General features: G+C 39.1%; 2 protein-coding genes across 3 annotated transcripts in view; one reads left to right on the top strand and one right to left on the bottom strand.

Moving 5' to 3' along the window:
* Window positions 1-8,146, bottom strand: part of COG5 (component of oligomeric golgi complex 5) — a 174,527-nt gene extending 166,381 nt beyond the window's left edge. The window contains exons 1-5 of the mRNA XM_054178513.1: window positions 8,044-8,146; window positions 6,972-7,111; window positions 6,038-6,095; window positions 2,302-2,356; window positions 2,131-2,200 (exon numbers count right to left, since the gene is read on the bottom strand). Of these exons, the coding sequence (XP_054034488.1) occupies window positions 2,131-2,200; window positions 2,302-2,356; window positions 6,038-6,095; window positions 6,972-7,111; window positions 8,044-8,116 (396 nt within the window). The 5' untranslated portion in view covers window positions 8,117-8,146. The remainder of the gene's footprint in view (window positions 1-2,130; window positions 2,201-2,301; window positions 2,357-6,037; window positions 6,096-6,971; window positions 7,112-8,043) is intronic.
* Window positions 8,147-8,411: 265 nt separating this feature from the next.
* DUS4L (dihydrouridine synthase 4 like) overlaps window positions 8,412-20,416 on the top strand; it is a 36,458-nt gene continuing 24,453 nt past the window's right edge. The window contains exons 1-7 of one of the 2 annotated variants that reach the window (XM_009910199.2): window positions 8,412-8,437; window positions 8,791-8,925; window positions 9,170-9,291; window positions 12,346-12,463; window positions 13,262-13,384; window positions 14,321-14,547; window positions 16,019-16,308. In XM_009910199.2, the coding sequence (XP_009908501.1) occupies window positions 8,816-8,925; window positions 9,170-9,291; window positions 12,346-12,463; window positions 13,262-13,384; window positions 14,321-14,547; window positions 16,019-16,266 (948 nt within the window). In that variant the 5' untranslated portion in view covers window positions 8,412-8,437; window positions 8,791-8,815 and the 3' untranslated portion in view covers window positions 16,267-16,308. Of the gene's footprint in view, window positions 8,438-8,790; window positions 8,926-9,169; window positions 9,292-12,345; window positions 12,464-13,261; window positions 13,385-14,320; window positions 14,548-15,757; window positions 15,762-16,018; window positions 16,309-20,416 lie in introns of those variants that run through there. The other variant, XM_054178009.1, reaches the window with a different exon arrangement.

Here is a 20,416-nt window from a genome sequence, read left to right as displayed (position 1 = left end):
TCAAGAGCAGAGCAAGACCTAATATACACAAGCACACAGCAGCCATTTAGAATTCACAACTAGATTTGTAGTTTGACAATGAATTTGCAGCAGTATATTTATGAAAAAGCCAGACTATATTAAAAACAACTAAGGATAGCAAAATCCAGCTTTATATAACCAAATACTCCTTCAGTTTATGAGCAGTCCCCACAGCAATCAGTGGAGAAGCACTAAAATAACACCACCGTAAGTACAAGAGGCCCTTGAACACCACACAATTCAGCAAAGCATAACTACAGATTTTACAACCCTTTGATCAGTCACCTCCCTTTTTCTACTTATTCTACTCATGTAGATCAGCTGATAAAATTGGCACATTTGAAAGTGTCCCATGCTACAAGTCCTGCACTTGGGAGCAATATGTCATAAGCCCTGCCACTGCCAGGAAGTGAATTCTTTGCTGAGCTGATGCCCTTCCTTTCTAAACAAGGCAGCCAGGTGAAGAGCCATGATAGCAGTGCATCTTGGGAAAGCTGAGATGTCAAAGGCCTATTGACTTCACCCTCCCTAATTCCAGCTTCATGTCGTAATTCAGGTGTCCTGACTCGCAACTCCTCCTAGCACGGTAGTGCAATATGAAGCACTCAACAAATAACTGTCAACACAAGGAGGGACAGCAGCTGGGACAGCAGCTTGCAGGGCAAGGATGGATTCTCACTGGCAGAGAAACTGGAATCATGGTACCTTTTTCCACACTGAGGTAAATTACATGGATTCAGATGCTAGAAATGGTAGCCTTACCCACCACCTCCTTTTTCTAACCTGCAGTCAAGAAAAGCCAGATGCTATAAATTCCCTGGCACAGGCTGACTAATCCTGGCCCTGGATGGATGCTACTTTCACACCACAGGAAAATCCATGTAACCCTGCTACAGCAAAGAGCACCCAAGAAACATTTCCTAAGTTGAGGAACTCATTCTTTTCCTATGTCTTTCTGCAGTTTGTGTTAAGGGCAAGGCAGGAACAAACAATCTTCATCTTTAGCCCTAAATACCTGCAACCCTTTCCACAGCTGCAACATACATCAGAATTAAAAAAATAAATAAATTTGCACCTAACTTGATACATGGAAGTCATGAAGGTTTTGCCCAGAGGCAAAAACATTAACAGCTGGAGTTTAAAAGAACAAGAGAAGCAGCTGAACAATAGATGAACAATATTGAGAGCTTCCTGCTGGACTTCATTGATACTGAAAGTATGCAGAAAATGGTAGAAGTTAAGACAAAAGCCTAAGGCAGCTGCTGCACCAGACCCCAGACTAGAGACTGCCTGATAGTTTGCAGCTTCATTTACTTCACCGTGCAACAGCAGTCACCCATAGATAGCAACCTACTTAACTGTATATCCACAGCTCAAATTTCAGATGTTAAAAGATAAGTTGCTAGTTCCGTAAAGCTAAGGTAAACTTGTGAAGACAAACAGTTCAAATGCTAACTCACTACGTACTTGTAGATTTGTAGTTCTGTTGCCATTTCACAACATAAACTGAATGGAATGGACTCCTGAAAATCTATGGAATAGCTTTCAACAACTACAAAATTAACAATAGAAGTGTTTGACACTTTTCTCATCATTTTTGTGATAAGCTCTCTCCCACTGCCATCCTCAGAGACCTAGATTCTCTTGCAGACTCCACTAACATTCAAAAGACAGGGACAACTATGCACCTGGGCTTATAAAATTCCAGAACCACAATTGGCTCTGTGAGTTGCATCTTGACTATTTGGAAAGAATTAATTCCCACACTCTCTACTAAACTGCAGCCAAGCATGTACTAGAGGAGAAAAGCATCTTCTACACAATGATTACAAAATTACACAAACCATAAGAAGAATTTAATTAATCTCTATCCAGATAACCTTTCCCTTTTCCCTCAATCTCTACAAAATCTCACTTAGCTAGTCAGTTTCCTGCTTTGCAATACAAAGCACTTCTCAGTAACTCCTGAAACACCCAAATACTGATTTTCATTGAGAAATACTGACAATAAACTACAGGTTACTGGATAATGAAAATTAAAACATAACTGGTAACTGGGAAATAATGCACACTCAGAAGTGGATTTTTTAATACATTTTTAACACTTACTTGAAGTTTTGCTAGCTGAGCCGTGCGAGACACTATTTTGTTGTAGGGATCAACAATTTTGACTCTAATTCTAAAAATAAGAAGATAAAAATTATTTATAGCAGTATTAATAAATAAAATGATAGAGCAACTAAGAATTTATATTTTCTAATCACATAATGGATAGTATACCTATCAACAGTACTTTGGAGAGCACCAATTCTAGTCTGCATCATTTGGAGGACACCTGTAAAATAAAACACAGAACACTTGTCAATTATACAAAGAACTATTCTTCAAATCGTAGTAACTACTGCAAACAACTTTACAACTGAAAAAAAAGTCCAGTTTCCCCCCTTTACAACAAAGCATTCTAAAATAGAAATTAATAAAGTATAGCATACTTGGAAACTGAGGCAATAATAGGTCCACTTACTGAATGTTACAAATTTGTTTTTTGGTAGAGAACACAAGCCTACAGAAGAAATATCACTCTTAAATCCATCCTATGTTGTTTCAAATATTTACAGTATGCTGCTTTCTAAGGCAACAATATTCAGGACCGCTTTTCAAAGCATATACAACCTCTCACAAACACCTGAACATGATATACAAGAATCTGACACTCTTTATTTAACATAGTGATTAGACGATTCGGAGAAACCAACAGACAAAGAGGACTGAGAAGACAACCAATTCTATTCAAGATTTTCTTCCTGTACATACACTTCTTTAGCAAAATCTGAAGTATCAATGTCATTGTGAAGTCACCTAATTGAGATTACAGAGCAAACTTCCCTAATCGTGTTTGCTCCAGATTAGTTTGGCAAAGCAGCACAAAGGAAGTGCAAGCATGTTTGTTCTCTTCTTGTTAAATTGCAAAGTAGTCAAGGGTAGCAGTCATTTTCTGTGGTATGAAATCAGCCTGATGAGAATTTAATTAAGTTATACAAACCCAGGCCTACGACATTATTTGTGTTCCAGTTATTCTTAGCATTCTCAAACACACTACAGTTTTGTAAAGCTTTATTTACAAGCATGTCATCATCAAATTGGATAAAATTACAATATGATACAGTGAGATGGAAGATAAACAAAACTACTGTCAATAGTTTTATTCAGTTTGTCTTGTACTGGAACTATATCTCAAGTATCTTGTATAAATATGCATGCTCTCATCTTCTCCATATTTCACAATTATTAACTTGGCTTAGCAACAGACTCAGGAGTTTTGCAATATTTTTACATGGAATAGTAGGCAAGAAATTCTCATGCATCAGAGGATGAAGATATGATATATAGTGAGAAGATACAGGCTGAATTTTCTACTCTGTATTGCAATAATGAGGGCCAGTAGCACAACACTGCTGCATCTGTAACTCTGACATTGCTATAAAGCAAACAGCAGTCATCTTGACAGAAAGTAGAATTAGGATAGGTGAAAAGGCAGCCTACCATCTCCATCTGCTGCATAAGATACACAAAAACCCTACTTATCTGCACAGATATGATGTAATTTAGCGTAACTGCTCAAGATACCTACTGAGCTACCTACAGACAGAGTATATATACTAAATAACTGTAGCATTAAAACAGTGCACAAACCTGAAACAGCAAGGACTCTACAAGCTGGATGTATCACTTTGAAATGTTTAATGAGATTCACATATCCAAATGATTGTGAATGCTACGAATGAGCTGCATAATCTTCACTTCCTAACTTTTCTGATAAATGTACCAAGAGCTAAGCATCTCTAACTCCACAATTAGTATTTCTATTGATATCCATCTTTTCTTTTTCTTATGAATCTTGATTCACTGTTTCTTCTGCAATAACCATTTATCACATGTAGCACAAGCAGGGCAGAGATAAGGAAGTTTTGCAAAACTTAAAACTTTTATCATCTTTTTGTGCATAGACTTCTGATCTTTCTGGCAACTGCAGACCCAATATTGCTAGTGATGTTTCATGTATCATATACTTTTCAGGATTAGAATTTCTGCATGCTTCTCTTTCCCTTACACATTGAAAAGGCCTCTTACAGAGTATAACTCTAAGCAAACTGAGACATTTCAACAAATTTGAGGTGAATTAGATTTTGTTTTTACTTAGGGTTGTTAGCTCTAAAATATGCATTATTTACCATGTCTACCTCATAAAAATGTTTCCTAAATGAATAGTTGAAGTATTTCATTCTTTCTTCAGAGCAAACTTAGGAAGGAATGCCTTCAGAAATAACCATTTTAGAACACACTATTCCACTGAGTACTAATTGCTCTTCATCTTGACTGGGAAGTATTTACCAAACACGATAGTCACTACAGATTCTTACCTACTTTTTATTTGGAGGATGAACACAGATTCTAGTCTTCCTACACTTAATTTTCCAAATGTTTAAAAAGCTATTTGTGAGCTACCATTGCTAGATCAAATAGGCATTTATTTATTTTCATACGCAAATGATTGCAATCAAATACTGTATCCAACAAGTTCCAAAGACTAAGGAGATATTTTAACCATCAGTAACCAGAAACTTTCTGATTATGCCAAAACCTGAAAGCAGAAGGAGCAAAGCTAAATTACTTAGCACATTAGAAAATGGAAGAGGGGAAAGGAGATATTCCTGGATCCCACAGTATATGCAGACTAGCATGCTCTAGAAGTAAACATCTTTCTGTGATAAAAAAAAATATTAAATTAAGTTCCCAGCAAGCAACAAAGAGAAGAATGGTAGGTGTAATCAGCCCCAGGCACAAGAACAATACGCTGCAACCATTTTTCTATACAGATTCAGTAGTTCCTAAAAAAAATCCTTTAAAAGTTGGCAGTTTATGTTAAAACCCAAATCCCAAGCGGTGGAATAACACAAAGGTATGTACTTAACTCAGTAGCCTCTTCCTGGTTTAAAAAAAATACATCAATGCAGCTAAGATTATGTGTTAAAGCAAATTCAGTTAAAATTTGCAAATTATGCAACTCACACATATGCAACACGCACACACATGGTACTTACGGCAAGAAATGATCAGCTAATGCTGCAATAAAATTAGGCTTATTTTGAAAAATATATTAAAAGGTCAAAAAGATATGATTGCCAAAGTTGCTCAGAATCAATTATCAAAATATGTTTTCCCATGAAATAGTTATGCCAGAGCAGTATCAGCCAAATATTCTCCCTGGAGCTCCATCTACTGACATTAAAAAACAAAAGCTACCACATGTTACTCAAAACCAAGATCTGTAGCCTTAACATTAGGGACCAAAGCTGGCAGTGATAGGATTGAGGTGGAAAGTGTCTTTACAAATGAAGATGCTGCTAGACAACTTGAAATGATAAAGATTTAAGGACCAGACTAGGAATCTCAACAATTCAAACTTATCTCTTGTTACATGCAAGTAACAAAAGAGTCCCTGGTAGTGCCTTGCCAGGGGTATTACCATAAATCTGCAGAGTATCCTCCAAACAGCAAAAGCTGAACACAGGCTGAACTTCTGAACTTTTAGGGCAGAGCACAAACTTAATAGGCTACTGAATATTAAACCAGAGAAGGGAAGAACCTACATTAAATGAACACACAATGTATGATGCAGGGAGGCATACATGTAAGGGGGGAATACATAGCAGGTGGACTGGGAAGTCCGTATATTCTGAGTACCTCAGACAATGAGGAATGGAACAGGATTGTTTGCATCCAGAAATTTAGGATAACTAGGAAAATGTGCCTTCCAGCAATTTGAGACACCCCACAGGGACTCTGCCCAGTGGACTCTCCCTTTATTCAAATTAAGTTTTACAGGACTCCTCTGTCTCTATTGTGAACATGAACCTTTAGCAATGGATCACTTTCCTTACAGCAGTGAATGACAATCCCTTCACAGATAAAAAAAGTGCTTCTTCCACTGTAACTTCCACATAATGGTATTTACCTTCCAGGGATTCGATTCCAGTTGCTTGGGCCAATAGGTCTTCATGTCTTGCAACAACCTTAAAAAGAACAGGATATTCGACAAAAAATGGGAATGTGTGCCTTAAAGGAGTATTTAGCTATCATCCTTGTTCCTACACTAGGCATTAGTATCATCATTCCTACATTAGGCAGAGGAAAAGGCAGTCAGACCTTAAAGATTAAAGGGTTTTCAGAACACATTTTAATTCACAAAAGCAGCAAGCTCAGAATAATAAGAAGGTTGGTAACAGCAGCATAGCTGACATCTTAATTAAAGCCAGCAGAGCAATCACATTTCAGTATATTTCAGGTAAGTGTAAGCTTATTAATCACACAGTAATAAAGTACATTCACATTTCAATATTTTCTATTTATAGCATTAAGAAACTAATTCCCAAAGAATTTACCAAATGGGACAGATGATGGGAGGAAGCAGGTTTTGAAACTGCACACAAACTTAGCACATGGTCCCACTGCAATGTCCACTGTGGATCTGTGGTGCCTACATAGGTTTTGCCAAACTCAAGTCTTTCGGAAGGTGTGGAGGCATGTTAACACAGGTTGTATTCGCCCAGCTAAAGGTCATCCCAAAATACAGGGCAGCATTTCTGGTAACTAGCATGAACATTTGGAAAGAATCAATGAACATCCTTATGAGGAAGAGTGGACTCTCCATGTACACAGAGACTGGTAGCAAAAACTGAAAACAAAGCAGTATGGCTAGTAGGACTATTAAGAGAGGGCCTGACTGAGTTAAGCATCAGATCACTACCAGTTTTGCTGCAAGTTGTGCCTTTAGCTACTGCTTTCAGAATACAGTGGACCATTTCAGAAGCAACACGATCATAACATTACTAATATTTTGACTAGTTTATATCAACCACTCCAGAATAACTGGTATGCTTTAAACTTACTTGTAAATGAAGCTCTTTATCCAACTGACTAATACCTTGGGCAAGTTTTGCTAGTTGCTCAGCTATCACAGCCTGATGGATAGACTGGGAAGTGTAAGCTTTCACATCAAAGTCTTCTCTGAAGAAGTCAGAATAACACTCTGAAAGAAATTTAGATTTCATTTTCATGCTTCAGAGCAGATAAATAATGTTTACTGACCTAAACCAAAAAGTTCTCTGATCTTCAGTTCCTCCAAATGTAATAGCATTATGTTCTCTGTTTCACAGAATACAAATGTGACACCAATTTGAGACTAGAATCAAGAGAAACAAGTTCAGAGCTGATGACCGGGGGGGGGGGGGGGGGGGGGAAGTAAATGGTGAAAAATATGCAAGATCCTTTATTCCCCTCAGCTCTTCCTTGAGTAGAATACACTAAAAAGCATTGATATTTTCTCTTTCAAAATTTAAGAGTAACCAGAGTGAGGGTGTTGAGGCTGTACCCATAATCAAACACCCATCAGCCACCTTCAAGCTGCTAAGGGTCAAAGTGGCATGAGACACAACTTCATGAAACCTCGCTAGACCCTTACACTGGCTTATAAATTTCTCTCTTCATATTGGTTTACAAACTACTACATTAATGATGTAGAATGATGATTTTGGAACAAGCAAGACTGCAGGGCGTGCACCTTAGCCTCTCAGAGCACTTTTTTCCCTCCTTTAAGGAGCAAACGGCCACAGATGAACATGGGACCGCGCAGGACCACGCCAAGAGGCCCCCTCTGCCCCCAAGAAAGAACATACTCAGAAGTGCGGCAGCACTCCCCACCTCCTGCCGTTCTCTGCCGCTAAAACTTTCCATGACTTGACAACACTAGGGTGCACCGCCCTCCTCGTCTTGTCCCCAGGCACCGGCGTCTCTCCGCCGGCTCAGCCCAGAGCCCCGCCCTAGCAAAAGACCCTTCATGTTCCCCAGGTGGCCCGCGGATAGGATCCCTGGCGGGATCCCGTCGGCAGAGGCACAGTCCCTCACCCCCCGCGCCGAGCCAGCGGTGCATTTCCCCAGCCCCCGCCAACGGCCGCGCCTCACCGTCCGCCAGCAGCTCGGCGAGGGCCGGGACCGGGGCCGGGGCCGTGCCGCCGCCTACCCCCGCCTCCTCCATGCTGGCAGGTGCCGGGAACCCGCGCGTCACTCCCAGGCGGCGGCGCGCGGCGATGATGGAGAGTGAGCGCGACGGGCGGGCAGGCAGCGGCGGCGGGGCGGTCACGCACGTGGTGAGCGCGGGGCTGGGCCGCGCGGCAAGGGGTGGCGACAGCCGGCAGGCAACGGCACGCGAGGGACAGGCTCACTCCGGGGTGCCTGGGCTGCAGACCTCGTGAGGGGGCAGCAGGGCCTGTAGCGGGAGAAGGAGAGATGGCGCGGTTAGGCTGGCGCAGGGGCTGTGCTCGCCGCACGTTGAGGAAGGACTTTCTCCGTGAGGCCTGTGCGTAGGCACCGCCGGGAAGCATTGGTCCGGCCTCGCAGTCGGTCCTACGCAGAGGGGCTGCGCTGGAGACTTCTCCTGCAGCTTGAACAATCTGTACTGGACTGAAAACACAACCGCGGGGTCGGGGAGAATTACGCAAGTAACAATGAGGCGCCCGGCGCAGGGCCCATGTACAGAGGTGGTGGTGGCAGCGGCAGCGGCGGCAAAGGCTTGTTCTGACGCTGTGCAATTTGGGGACTTACTGCAGGATGCTGTACCAAAAAGCAAGCTCAGTTTAAGGTCTAGTGTGTTGCTGTGTGGCCTGTGAGAAATAGCTGAATTACTTACATGCAAACACTTTCTTTTTCTAGATTCTAAAAGGGTTATTAATTATACATGATCGGTGACGTCGTAGAAACTAAACAGTGCCAACTAAAAGATGCTATGGATTTGTTTCATTCTGGGCAAGTTGTAAAAATATGTGCCCCTATGGTCCGCTATTCAAAGTAAGTGTCACGTCAACTACGTTTTTACTGTGTTTTCTCAGAAAAAGTTCATCTTGATTGTGAGAATAGAGATAATTACCATTTTCTCCTTTAAATATATAAAATACAAAACATGTCCTGTATCTATTTCTCTTATGATTATACTCGGACATCGCCACAGTACTGCGTGTCAGAACAGCATTTTAGAATAGCTAATCAGAAAAATGCCTTTACAATTTATCTGTTAATTTTCATGTGTCTGCAGGTTGGCTTTCAGAACCTTGGTTAGGAAATACAGTTGCGATTTGTGTTACACACCAATGATAGTGGCAGCTGATTTTGTGAGATCCACAAAAGCTAGAGACAGCGAATTCACAACAAACAAAGGTAGTGTGTGTTTTTTAAGCATCAGTTGCCTTGTTAGAATGTTTTATGTGGTAGTAAACAAAACTGGCTAGCTGAATGAAGTCTGTCACACAACTTGACACCCGTTAACAGTTTTGATATACCATACCTGATTGATACTATAACTAGGTATACTCAAGGTGAGACTAAGCACATTCCAGTGATAGTGTGTCAAAGGAATTAATGGAAAACTTTGTCTCCACCTGAAGTCAGGGCCTTCAAACTGATTTATGTGTGATGAGTTAACCACATATAGCAGGCTAGTGGCTATGCACCCACACAGCTGCTCATTCATTCATCTCTCCACCCAGTAGTAATGGGGAGAGAGTAGGAAACACAAAAGCAAAAAACTTCATGGGTCAGTATAAAGAGAGCGCTTAATAAGCAAAGGAAAGAAGGCGCAAAAAGCCTTGTGATGCAAAGGCAGTCACTTTCCACCTCACACTAGACCAATGCCCAGTCAGTCTCCAAGCCATCCTGGAACACAATTTCCACATCCTAGTCCATTTTCTTCTTCTTCCACTCTAGTTTTATTGCTGAACTTGATGTTCTATGGTACAGAATATTCCTTGGGCCAGTTTGGGTCAGCTGTGCCAACTCTGTCCACTCCCAAAGTATTGCCCACCCCAATTTACTTGCCGGGAGAGGGGAAAGCAAAATGAGAAGAAAAGGTCAAGAAACAATAGCCAAAACATTGGTGCATATCAACAATGTTTCTGTCATAAAATCCAAAACACAGCACCATGCAGACTACAACAAATAAACTTTAAATAAATTCTACAATTCGCTTCATCCCCACCAGACCTAGTATGGGATGGCGGTAAGATACTTTTCCCAGCTGTTTTTTATGCATTTCAGAGAGAAGACTTAACTTACTGCCCAGAAAAGTTTTCTAGTGTCTAACAAAAATAAAGAGAGTTGCTAAAGGCAAAAAAAATGAATAGACCAGACATTGAAATAGTGGAATCAAGGACTGATAAGCAGGATGTCAAACTGGCTGGAGTGAAAAGTGGAATGAGCTGTCACTGGAGTCTTTGAGATAATGAGAGGGCTATTAAAAGGAGCAAAAAGGCAGGAAGGGGTTGAAGCATGGCTAGGATTGGTGGGGAGAAACACCACTTCGGGCATGGTACAGAAACATAACCAGAACACATACAAAATGGGGTGTAAGGAGTAGTACAGAGTCCTGGCTGTAAAGCAAAAGAGAAAAGTGGGAAGACGTGGAAATAATTACACAAATCTGCTGGCATAAAGTGGCTGCAGTGGAAGAATGTAACAAGGAATATATAGGCTGCAAGTGAATAATGAAGAGAGCAATGCTGATGTGAACAGCATGTAGGATCCGTGAAGGGTGATGATGTGATCTATTCAGACCACTGAAGTGGTGGTTTCATAAATGTATTTGAAGTTTTACAAGTCAGCTATTTAGGATATTCTGGGGGTTGCAGGGATGGGGAAGAATGAAATTCTCCTTCATTCTGTAACTTTGCTGCTAGATAACAAGGGGTTAAAAATGCAATGTTCTAATGTTGTAAGCAATACACTATCCACCTCTTTCATTCTGGCCTTAATTTTACAGGCCTCTAAAACATTCTGCTGCAGACAGCTTTGGCAAGATTATAGTATTTACATTATTAGCAATTATGCTTTTTAACAAGTAGCTCCACAACAGGTTGTGAAATGTTACTGTGATTTTATTTTTAACATCCTGGCTGTCTGAAGAATTGTCTTCTAATTAGCTGAGCAGGTTTGGAGCCTACAATTGCTGTTTTTCCTTTTCTTTGGCCTTGATGTTAATTTTTTGTGTTTTTCTAAAATAGAAGTAGATGCCCTTTGTGCCTGCTGCTAAAAAAAAGTAATATGGCTAGACTTAGTATCTTTATTACTTTACACTCAAACAAAAAATGTAAATGTGGCATTATTCCTAGGTCTTAGCTGCATTAATATAAAACTCTTCAGCTGGAGCACTCTTAGGTGGACACTGTTTTGAAAATATACAAGGGATTGGGTTTTTTGCTTGCTGGATTTTTAGGTAATTTCTTTAAGTGTCTCAGCTTGATTGAAGGGGTACTGCTGCCCTCTCTGACTTAAGCTCCATTACTTCAAGAGCTACTGATTTTCCACTAAAATAGAAAAATCTTCAGAAGCATTTGTTATTTCAGTGTGAGAAATGCACTTTGTGCATTTGTTGGATTACCTCTTTCCATCTCTTTCCATCAGTGCTCAGATATCCCCCTTCCTCTTAACTGCAACAATTGTTTATATGAAGAGTGCTAAGACTGAGATATTTTTAAATGCCTTTAATGTAATGCAGTAGCTATGAAAGACGAGAGCATGTTCTAAATGACCATCTGGCTCTCTGCAGGGGCTTAGTAAATCACAAGTAGTTCAGCAAACCCAAATTGAGGAATGCTGACAGTTTGGTTTCCACTTGAGGCAAAGCTGCTAAAGCTGCCTCTGCCCGTGTGTTCTCATTCCAGCTCTGCATGTTGAATTGTGGATGAAAAACAGGAGAGGTAAAAGATGGGTTGGGATATGGAAGGGCAAATCTTGTGGATTATTTTATCTCCTTCCTGAAGGGTTGGTTCCATAAACAAGTTTCCCACCTGGGAAGATACACAGCCATGTCAGCACAGCAAAGGGGCGGTGTACAGACAGAAAGGGGTCGACTAGGAGGGGAAGCATGAAGGCTGATAAAAAGTAGGGAATAGTAGTTTCATATAATCTTTCTGAAAAACAGAACATCTGGCCAATTCAGACAAAAATGTATGTTGAGCCAGAAACCACCTGAATTTTGTAACTGCTGGTCACCTACTTTTATTTGTGATCTGGAGTTCACAGAATCAAACCCCATTAAGTTTGGAAGGACTTCTTGAGGTCATCTTATCCAGCCCCACTTTTCAGAGTCACCTAGAGCCAATTGCCCAGGGCTATGACCAGACATCTCTTCAACAGGAAAAACATTCAAAATTTAGAATTTTTAAATTTTATTTTCTGGACTTTATTAAATCTCTAAATATCTTTTCCTTGGAGTAGGTGATCATCCACTGATTGTTCAGTTTGCTGCTAAAGAAGCACAGGTTTTGTGTGATGCTGCCCGCATCATCTGTCCTTTTGCAGATGGAATAGACATAAACTGTGGCTGTCCTCAGAGGTAAAGTTTGAAATATTTTCAATAAGTGAGGGTGGTCTTCTTTTTCATAGTAATTTCTGTCTTAACTTAAAAATAGATTTTGAGAGAGAAACAGCTTTTTAACCTGTCAGAAATGTCTATGTGGCAAGACACTGTTCTGAATGTTCTGAGAAGCCTGTCACCATGGTGAGCCTGGAAAAACCAGATACATTTGCCAACTTGCCTTAACCGACTTCTGAAATATTAAGTGCTGGTTCAGAAGTGAAGTGTCCATCCCTTCTCAACAGATGTTAAATATGCATTAACCAACAAGAGCTTTCTATACATGATTTGGAGAGTGCTTTGAGACATGATGTGGCAATTCCCAAAATAATAAGGCAAGTCTCTGATGCCTCAGACTTTTACAAGTGAAGGATAGTCCCTAGAATACAATTATACAGATTATATTATTCAGGAAGTGCTGCAAATATTTTTTCTGTCTTTTATTAGGTTTATAAATACAGTGAATTAGTGATCTACTCTTTATTTTGTATTAGCTAAATGTTAATTAAATATTCATTTATCTTCCTTTTGAGTCCACTTCATGGACAGAAAAGTAAACTGGAAGAGATTAGTAACTTGTCCAAAGTTCTAACGGCACTGAACCAGGATCTAAAAGCTGGTGTCAAACTGCAAAGGAATCATGGATCTCTACAGCCACCACTATCTCTATGTACTCAACCACACATTGAAAAAGTTATAAGGAAAGAAACTAATGTATTTGAAATTGACCTGTGTTTTTCTGAATGTAGAATACAAGTGTTCTTTTTTCTTTTAAAGATGGGCAATGTCAGAAGGTTATGGTGCTTGCTTAATGAATAAACCAGAACTAGTTCAAGATATGGTGAGACACATACGGAATCAGATCGACAATCCTAGGTTTTCAGTATCTATTAAAATAAGGTACGTCTAGTTTAAGTGCTGTTTGTGGTATATGGAAGAATCCTTTAAAGGAGTATGTTTCTGTAATAGTTACACTTTAATATATGTAATCCTGTTAATGTAATATTGAACATTATTAAAATCTCCTTACACCTGAAGCCTACTGGGACCTTTTGACCCCAGATAGTGAAAGAATGTCTGTGTCAAGTAATCACAAACTTAGATAGCAGAACTAGCACAGCCTTTGACTAGTTGCCCATATAACATACTGGATGGTTGAGTTTTCTTGCAATCCAGAAAACATGAAAGTACAAATTAGAAGGTTCAAGGTTCCATAAAAGCAAAGCAATGCATAGTCTGTATAACCACAAAGATTTACTTTGTGAACTGTCAGAGGCCAGAGCTATAGTTGCCGCTGGCTCCAAAGGGAAGGGTAACAAAACTGGGAGCTAGTCCCCACAGATGCTGTAGAAGAACACATCCTGCTTCCCTTCATCACTTCTAAATGTCTGTAAATTTGCTTTCCATTGATTTATACTACTTCATCCACTATTTATCCACACATTCCATGTGGCTTTTATGTATTTGTCAGTTAAGATTCAGCTCAGTTTGCAGCCCTTCAGGAAAAGGGAACTGTTAGGAATTTTTTTTTCTCCCACAAAATACGCTAAGTAATATATTAGAATCTTCTGGGCACATTGCACAATCTCTGTACAATTTATCATGCATATTTCAGGGATGTGACATAATTGGGAAATGCTAAATTAAATAGTGTTTTTCATGTATTAAGCTCATATCTCTTTAATAAACAAAAAACTCTGTATCTTCCAACAGTCATATTTTCTTTATTTAAACTGTTACTTACACGAATCTGCGGTAACTCTTCCTTATGGAAGAGGGCATTTTATATAGTTGAGGAAACTTACTGTGTAATGTTTTCATTCCTTGGAATTTTAGGATCCACGAGGACTTAAAAAGAACAGTTGATCTTTGTCAAAAAGCTGAAGCAACTGGAGTTTCATGGATTACAGTACACGGGAGAAGTGTAGAAGAAAGACATCAGCCTGTACATTATGATGCCATTAAAATAATTAAACAAAGCACATCTATACCTATTGTGGCTAATGGAGACATTAAAACTTTAAAAGATGCTGAAAATGTTCATCACTTGACAGGAGCAGATGGTAAGATTTAACATACTCCTTTTTCTAAGTAAATTTACAAATCAGATTTCCAAGTATTTATTTTGTCTGTAAGTAGGACATGATTTGAGTGCTTTTCACTCTCTGAGGAGACAGATGAAAGGATGGCTTCAGACTCACTTGTAGCCATCAGAGCACTAGAGCACTGTTATTCAAAGCCACAAATAATGATTTCCAAGGCAAATTGCAAAAGCTCTTTGCTTAATTATGCTATCTCATCACTCACTAGTGGGGTTCAGGGGGACCTTCAGACATTTATTCAGTCTCTTTCGAGCTGATCATCTTTTAAAAAACTCTAAACTTCCACTTGGAAATCTCTGCTTCCTGCACATAGGAGCAGATTTCTGACAGTAAGAAAAAGGAAAAAGGTGGAAAAAGAAAACAGTGTTAAGCAGCAGTTAAGGTGATTAGCTTCAAGGACACAATAGGCGTTCGCTTTCAGATCTGTATGTATTTACCTTGTCTTACACTGCAGTGGTAAAATGTGGGGGTAAAGGATTGCCCTGCTGTTATTTAGTCACAGTAGATCACTGCAGCTGTCATGGTTGCAAGTATGGGAATTCGGTATGTTTGGAAGAGGTGAACTTTGGATCTTGCAGTTGGAGAATAACAGGACAGAGAACAATAGCTAGTGTTGTAAGGAAAAGTTAATATGGCAAGTTTCTTTTGATGCTACTGATATTTAATAGCAATAATAAAAAACTTACTGAACCAAACTGTCAAGCTGCTACAATGACTTTTCTCCCAAATACAAAGCAAGAAGGAAATACATAAGAGAAAATAATGTTCTCACAGCTCAGCTACTCTTCAATAGCAAAGATACAAAGCATCGGCTTTTTTCAGTCACATCCAATAGTAAAATAGATCTGTGATATTTGATCGTTTTATTTTTAAGAGACTAAGTATGATAGAGAACTTCAAATGACAATTTGGGATTATAGTTGCAAATACTTTGCTTTGGTCAGAAAGATTTACTGCAGACCAAGAGCCCTGAAATTGATATATTTGAGACATTGAACTCTTACTGGAAGAACGATTCAAGGTCAGTGAATCACCTTAGTTGCACTAAAAATGACACAATTTAGCCTATTGCTACTTTTGTCTTTCCATCATAATTTTATGAGATGGGCTTGCATGTGTGTAGCAAATGAAACCCAAACACTGCTGAACTGCAGTTTACAAAGTAAGGAAGGAGTGTGCTGTGTTCCATTTCAAAATTTCTGGAAGGATACATCATCAAGTGGAGTGTTTCAACAGGTGTTATAGGTACTCCAAGGTTTGGATTGTTAAATGGAGTTCTCTGGTATAGCTGTAATACTCATCCCTGTTCTACCATTACTTGTTTGTAAGCTTTGGGTTGTTCTCCTAAGGGGCGCTGTATAAAATCTAAAGGAAGGTTTAATGTAAAATTTAAACGATAATGTAACTTTCTACTTTAATTTCCAAATTGAAGGTATAATGGTGGCTAGAGGACTCTTGGCAAATCCAGCTATGTTTGCAGGATATGAAGAGACACCTTTGAAGTGCATCCAAGACTGGGTTGACATTGCTCTGGAGCACGGGACACCTTTTACATGTTTTCACCACCATTTAATCTACATGATGGAACGGATAACTTCCAAACAAGAAAAAAAAATTTTTAATGTTTTATCAAGTACCTCAGCAGTACTAGATTATCTGAAAGACCATTATTGTGTGTGATACCTGAAAGGTTTGAATGCTGTGTAAACTTATATTGTACAATTGCCAACTTGTTAAAGTTCTGATTGGGTTCTTACTTACTAGTCACATTCATATATTGCATAAATATTTTCATGACAGCATGATATTATGATCAGGGTGATATTTTACATTTTTAGTACTTTCTGTAAGCATTTTTCACTGCAGAAAATATTCCATATTCCATAAATGTGGAATTGCTTACAGCAATATGTTTGCAAAACCTAGAAGTCTTTCTTAGGTGAAACCTCCTAGAATCAGAACTACTCATAAGTAATACCAGGAATTCCAGATCACTAAGAATACAAAGGTTGCAGAAGTTTTTGTTTTAACCAGCATGAGCTGTACTTTTAAATTGGAGTAGATTTTTAAAGCTTACAAGCCCTGAGGCTGTGAAGCCCAGGATCTTTCTTTTGCAGTCTAAAACTTTTTAACTTTCTTACAACTCAGAAAAAAATCTACACTTCATGCAGTGAAGAAAAACTGTAATACACAAATGACAGAAAGAACAAAAGTAAAATGAAGAGATAGTTTAAGTACAAACCTACCTAAATTTAAAACACAAGACTTGAAAGTTCAATCTAACTAAATTCAGTTTTATCTACTGCAGTATAATTATATAAAAGATTAAATCCCTGTCATCTACCAAACCTGAACTTTATAGGTCAAAGAAAAGCTGACAGATTCTCTCAGCAGGGCTCTTGCAGTCCTTTCTGCCGGCTGGCATGTTGCTTATCAAAACATGACAGTCACTTGGCTTTGAGTCTTTGTATAGGAGGAAAATGATGAAAATTAGAACAAAATAATAACATTACACACCATCTGCATTTGTTCTGCAAGGGAAATTTCACAAATCTCAACAGTGCAATTATAAATAATCAAATTATTTGCTTTCTTCATATGTTTATGCAGGAACTCATTCCAGAAATTGCTTCGTTTTTCAACTCTGATACTTCTGTGAATATACTAGTGAATAGTGCTGAATTTTTCTAAATAAATTATTTGGGTTTGTATACAGCTGTGATTTATTTGGGTTTTTTATTACACTATAAACTATGACAACTTAGGGGATGCTGCTGTTGATCTACTTCCCAGATCTTTTAATCATGTAGGTACATAAATTCTCACAATTCTTTTAATGCAATGGCATAGAAGACTTGTTTCTCACAGCAAATATGCCTCATTTAGGCATATGAACAAAAGTTCAAAGGCATGACCTGAGCCAGTAAGTCTAGTTCACTGAGACAGCAATCGTGTAATTCTTCTGATAGGGCCACCTTCCTGATACATTAACAAATGGAAAACTACAGAGAAGCTTTGCTGTTCGAGGCTAATGGAAACCATAGCTACAACCCTCTTATGCAACACATTCTCCATTCTTTGAGACTGTTACATTTTTCATTCTTCTGGATTTGAATGTTTTCTTGACATTGGATGAGCACAATTATGTAAAGCATTATATGTAAACCCCCAGTAATGCCTTCCACAGTTCATACTTCTCTTTCTAATGTCTTGTTTTTCCTCAGCTAATACTCCTCACTCAATTTATAAGCTCCCAGCTTTACAGTGAAAGTTCTTATTTTCCAACCGTATGACATATTTTGTCTCAAATTCTTCCCACTATAGTGCAATACTCAGTTCTCAGTTCTGAGAATGCCTCCAGCATTCTTCATCAAAATTAAAAAGTAAAATTATGCAATTGGATTGCAGAAAGTGGCAATTCTTGAAAATATTAACTGGGCCCTGCATTAGTATTTTCTCAAGATTTTTACAATTTGACAAGTAACTATTACTTGCTGTGAAACATCCCAGTAGGCACAAAAAGCAGAGAAGAAACATTTGTTATAATAAATTAACAAAAATGCCAGGTCTTTTGGGTTTGTTATTTTGTGGTTTTTTTGGGGGGTTAGGGATGATTTCTGGTTTTATTTTTGGTGAGTTTTATTTGGTTTGGTTGGTTTGGGGTTTGCCTGAAGTACAAGACCTAGGTTGCTCTTAATATCACTAGTGATTAAGGACTGCTTCATGTGGCCAATTACACATCATAACAGTTAACAGAAATTTTTGAGGCTGAAAGAATTTTGCACCCTCTTCCCTTGTAAATTTTGTATTCACCTGAACACACTTCACTGTGTTGATGTAGAATAAACTGTAGAATTGGAATATTAAAGCCCTATTTTGAGCAGTCTCAGCTGTCAAATATACATAAATTGTTAAAGATGGCAGTTATTTTAAGTCTCAGTGATGTTTTAGAATATGACTGTTACTTCTTATTAAAAGCTATTTGAGTATGGGAGTAGGCTCATTTCAAGTTTAAAGCCTCCTCGTGTATGTCTTTCCTGCATATGTTACAAATAACATCACCAGGTACTTAGTCTTTCTGTTTTCTTATTTTTAAAAGTTATTCTGCAAGTAACATAAGATAGAAAGCTTTGCTCCTATTTTAGGTCCGTTGCCTGTTGTGACTGCTCCAGGTTTTATGTTGAGCCACCCTGCCCAACAATGTCATACTCTCAGAATATATGTACTTCCTTGCAACTTTTGCTTTGCTGCAATAACCCCAGCTCCCTCTGCAGCTTGTACAATGACATTTTTTCTATTCCTACTCTTGTTTCTTAGGTCTCTTTTCTGTGATGTTTGGACAAATGCCATGTGTGATGATGAGGCAGCTGTCAGACATGCCAAACTCCAATGGAACAAGTTTGCACTTTGCCTTTCTCAGAGAATTAGTCTCTAACCACCTGCTAATACACAAGCATATTTCTACTTCTGAATGCTTTCTCACCTTTTTAGTGGGAGGGCAAAGCATTTATTTTAACTGAAATCTTTTAAGCTTTGTGGGGTTTTCTCCTAAAGCAGCCAACTGTTATATAAATCATACAGTGTTACTGTCTCACTGTAAGATAGGCAGCGTTAGATCAACAGCCCAGACTTTCACAGTTTCAGTTAGAATACCTTCCAGGAGTGGCGTAGTGCACTGGTCGGGCAAAGCAGGGTCTGACAGACGTTTGCCGGAGGCATTTCTCTGTTCCTCAGATCTCTCTGTTCCTCAGATTTCCTTCCAAATTGGTGGGTGTGATAGGTAAGATAAGCGTTTTGCTTCAGCCATGTTGGAGCTATGCAGCCGGGAGAGGTGACACGTGGGTAAACACTTCGGAGGTTTGGTGGTTGTATAGGGAGAAGTAAACTGCCTTTGAAAGAAAGAGAAGTAACCAGTCGGGGATGTAAGTAGGCGGTTGGAAAGAGTTTCTAAGGAGCCAGGCAATGGGGAAGGGCATCAGGTGATCGGGCGGATGGTATACATGCACAGAACAGCAGGGGGCGTGTGTGCCTCAGGAGAAGCACCCGGCTCGTCTGGCTCCGTTTTTTAATACATACTTCAGGAAGTTTTGCTTCGAAGACTTGTCCTCTTGTCTGTGATTTTTGCTTGGGTATTTCTCACAGTGGGGAACATCCATCACCTGCAGTGGAAGTGCACAGTAGTCACTGCAGAGTGAGTCTGAGATACTACAAATTCCTTGACATGGAAAAGAGTCAGAGTCTCTGGCAGCACAGACGTACAAATACAGTCCTGTAGGTATGAGGCTAGGCTACTGGGAGGGCAGCTTGTAGTGCTATTAAGAGGTGAGTAAGCAGTTCAGAAATAGAAACTGCTCTGGAATTAAAAGAGATAAAGTCTTTAATAATATTTTAGCAGCTTCAATAAAGTATAATGGCGGTAGGCGAATTGCTAAAATGTAATTACTAGGCCATAGAAAGACATTACATTTTGTCTGTGTTCTCATTACATGTTTATGAAAACGTGTTAGAAATGTTTCTTAAAACTCAGGATGGTTCCACTATATGGACTGCATTGAAATGGCTGGTCGTATTACTCTCCAATATTTGTTATGCATAAACAATTATTTGGGATGTAACCTTTCATCCAGACATGCTTGGCAGTAGCTAGGAAAATGCTAACACACTGACTCCATCCCCAGGTCACAGACTTGGTAAATTTAACGGGTAAACAATATCAGATTGTGAGCAGCTGCAAACAACTCTGCTCAAAACTGCTTATCCTGGAACTTCCAACCCCATGTCAGTTCAAATGGATTAGAACAAAGAACAACTATTAGTGTGACAAGCAGGA

Source organism: Dryobates pubescens, chromosome Z (genome assembly GCF_014839835.1).
Source record: "Dryobates pubescens isolate bDryPub1 chromosome Z, bDryPub1.pri, whole genome shotgun sequence".
Classification (NCBI taxonomy): Eukaryota; Metazoa; Chordata; class Aves; order Piciformes; family Picidae; genus Dryobates; species Dryobates pubescens.
This window is presented reverse-complemented; position numbering and strand designations above follow the sequence as displayed.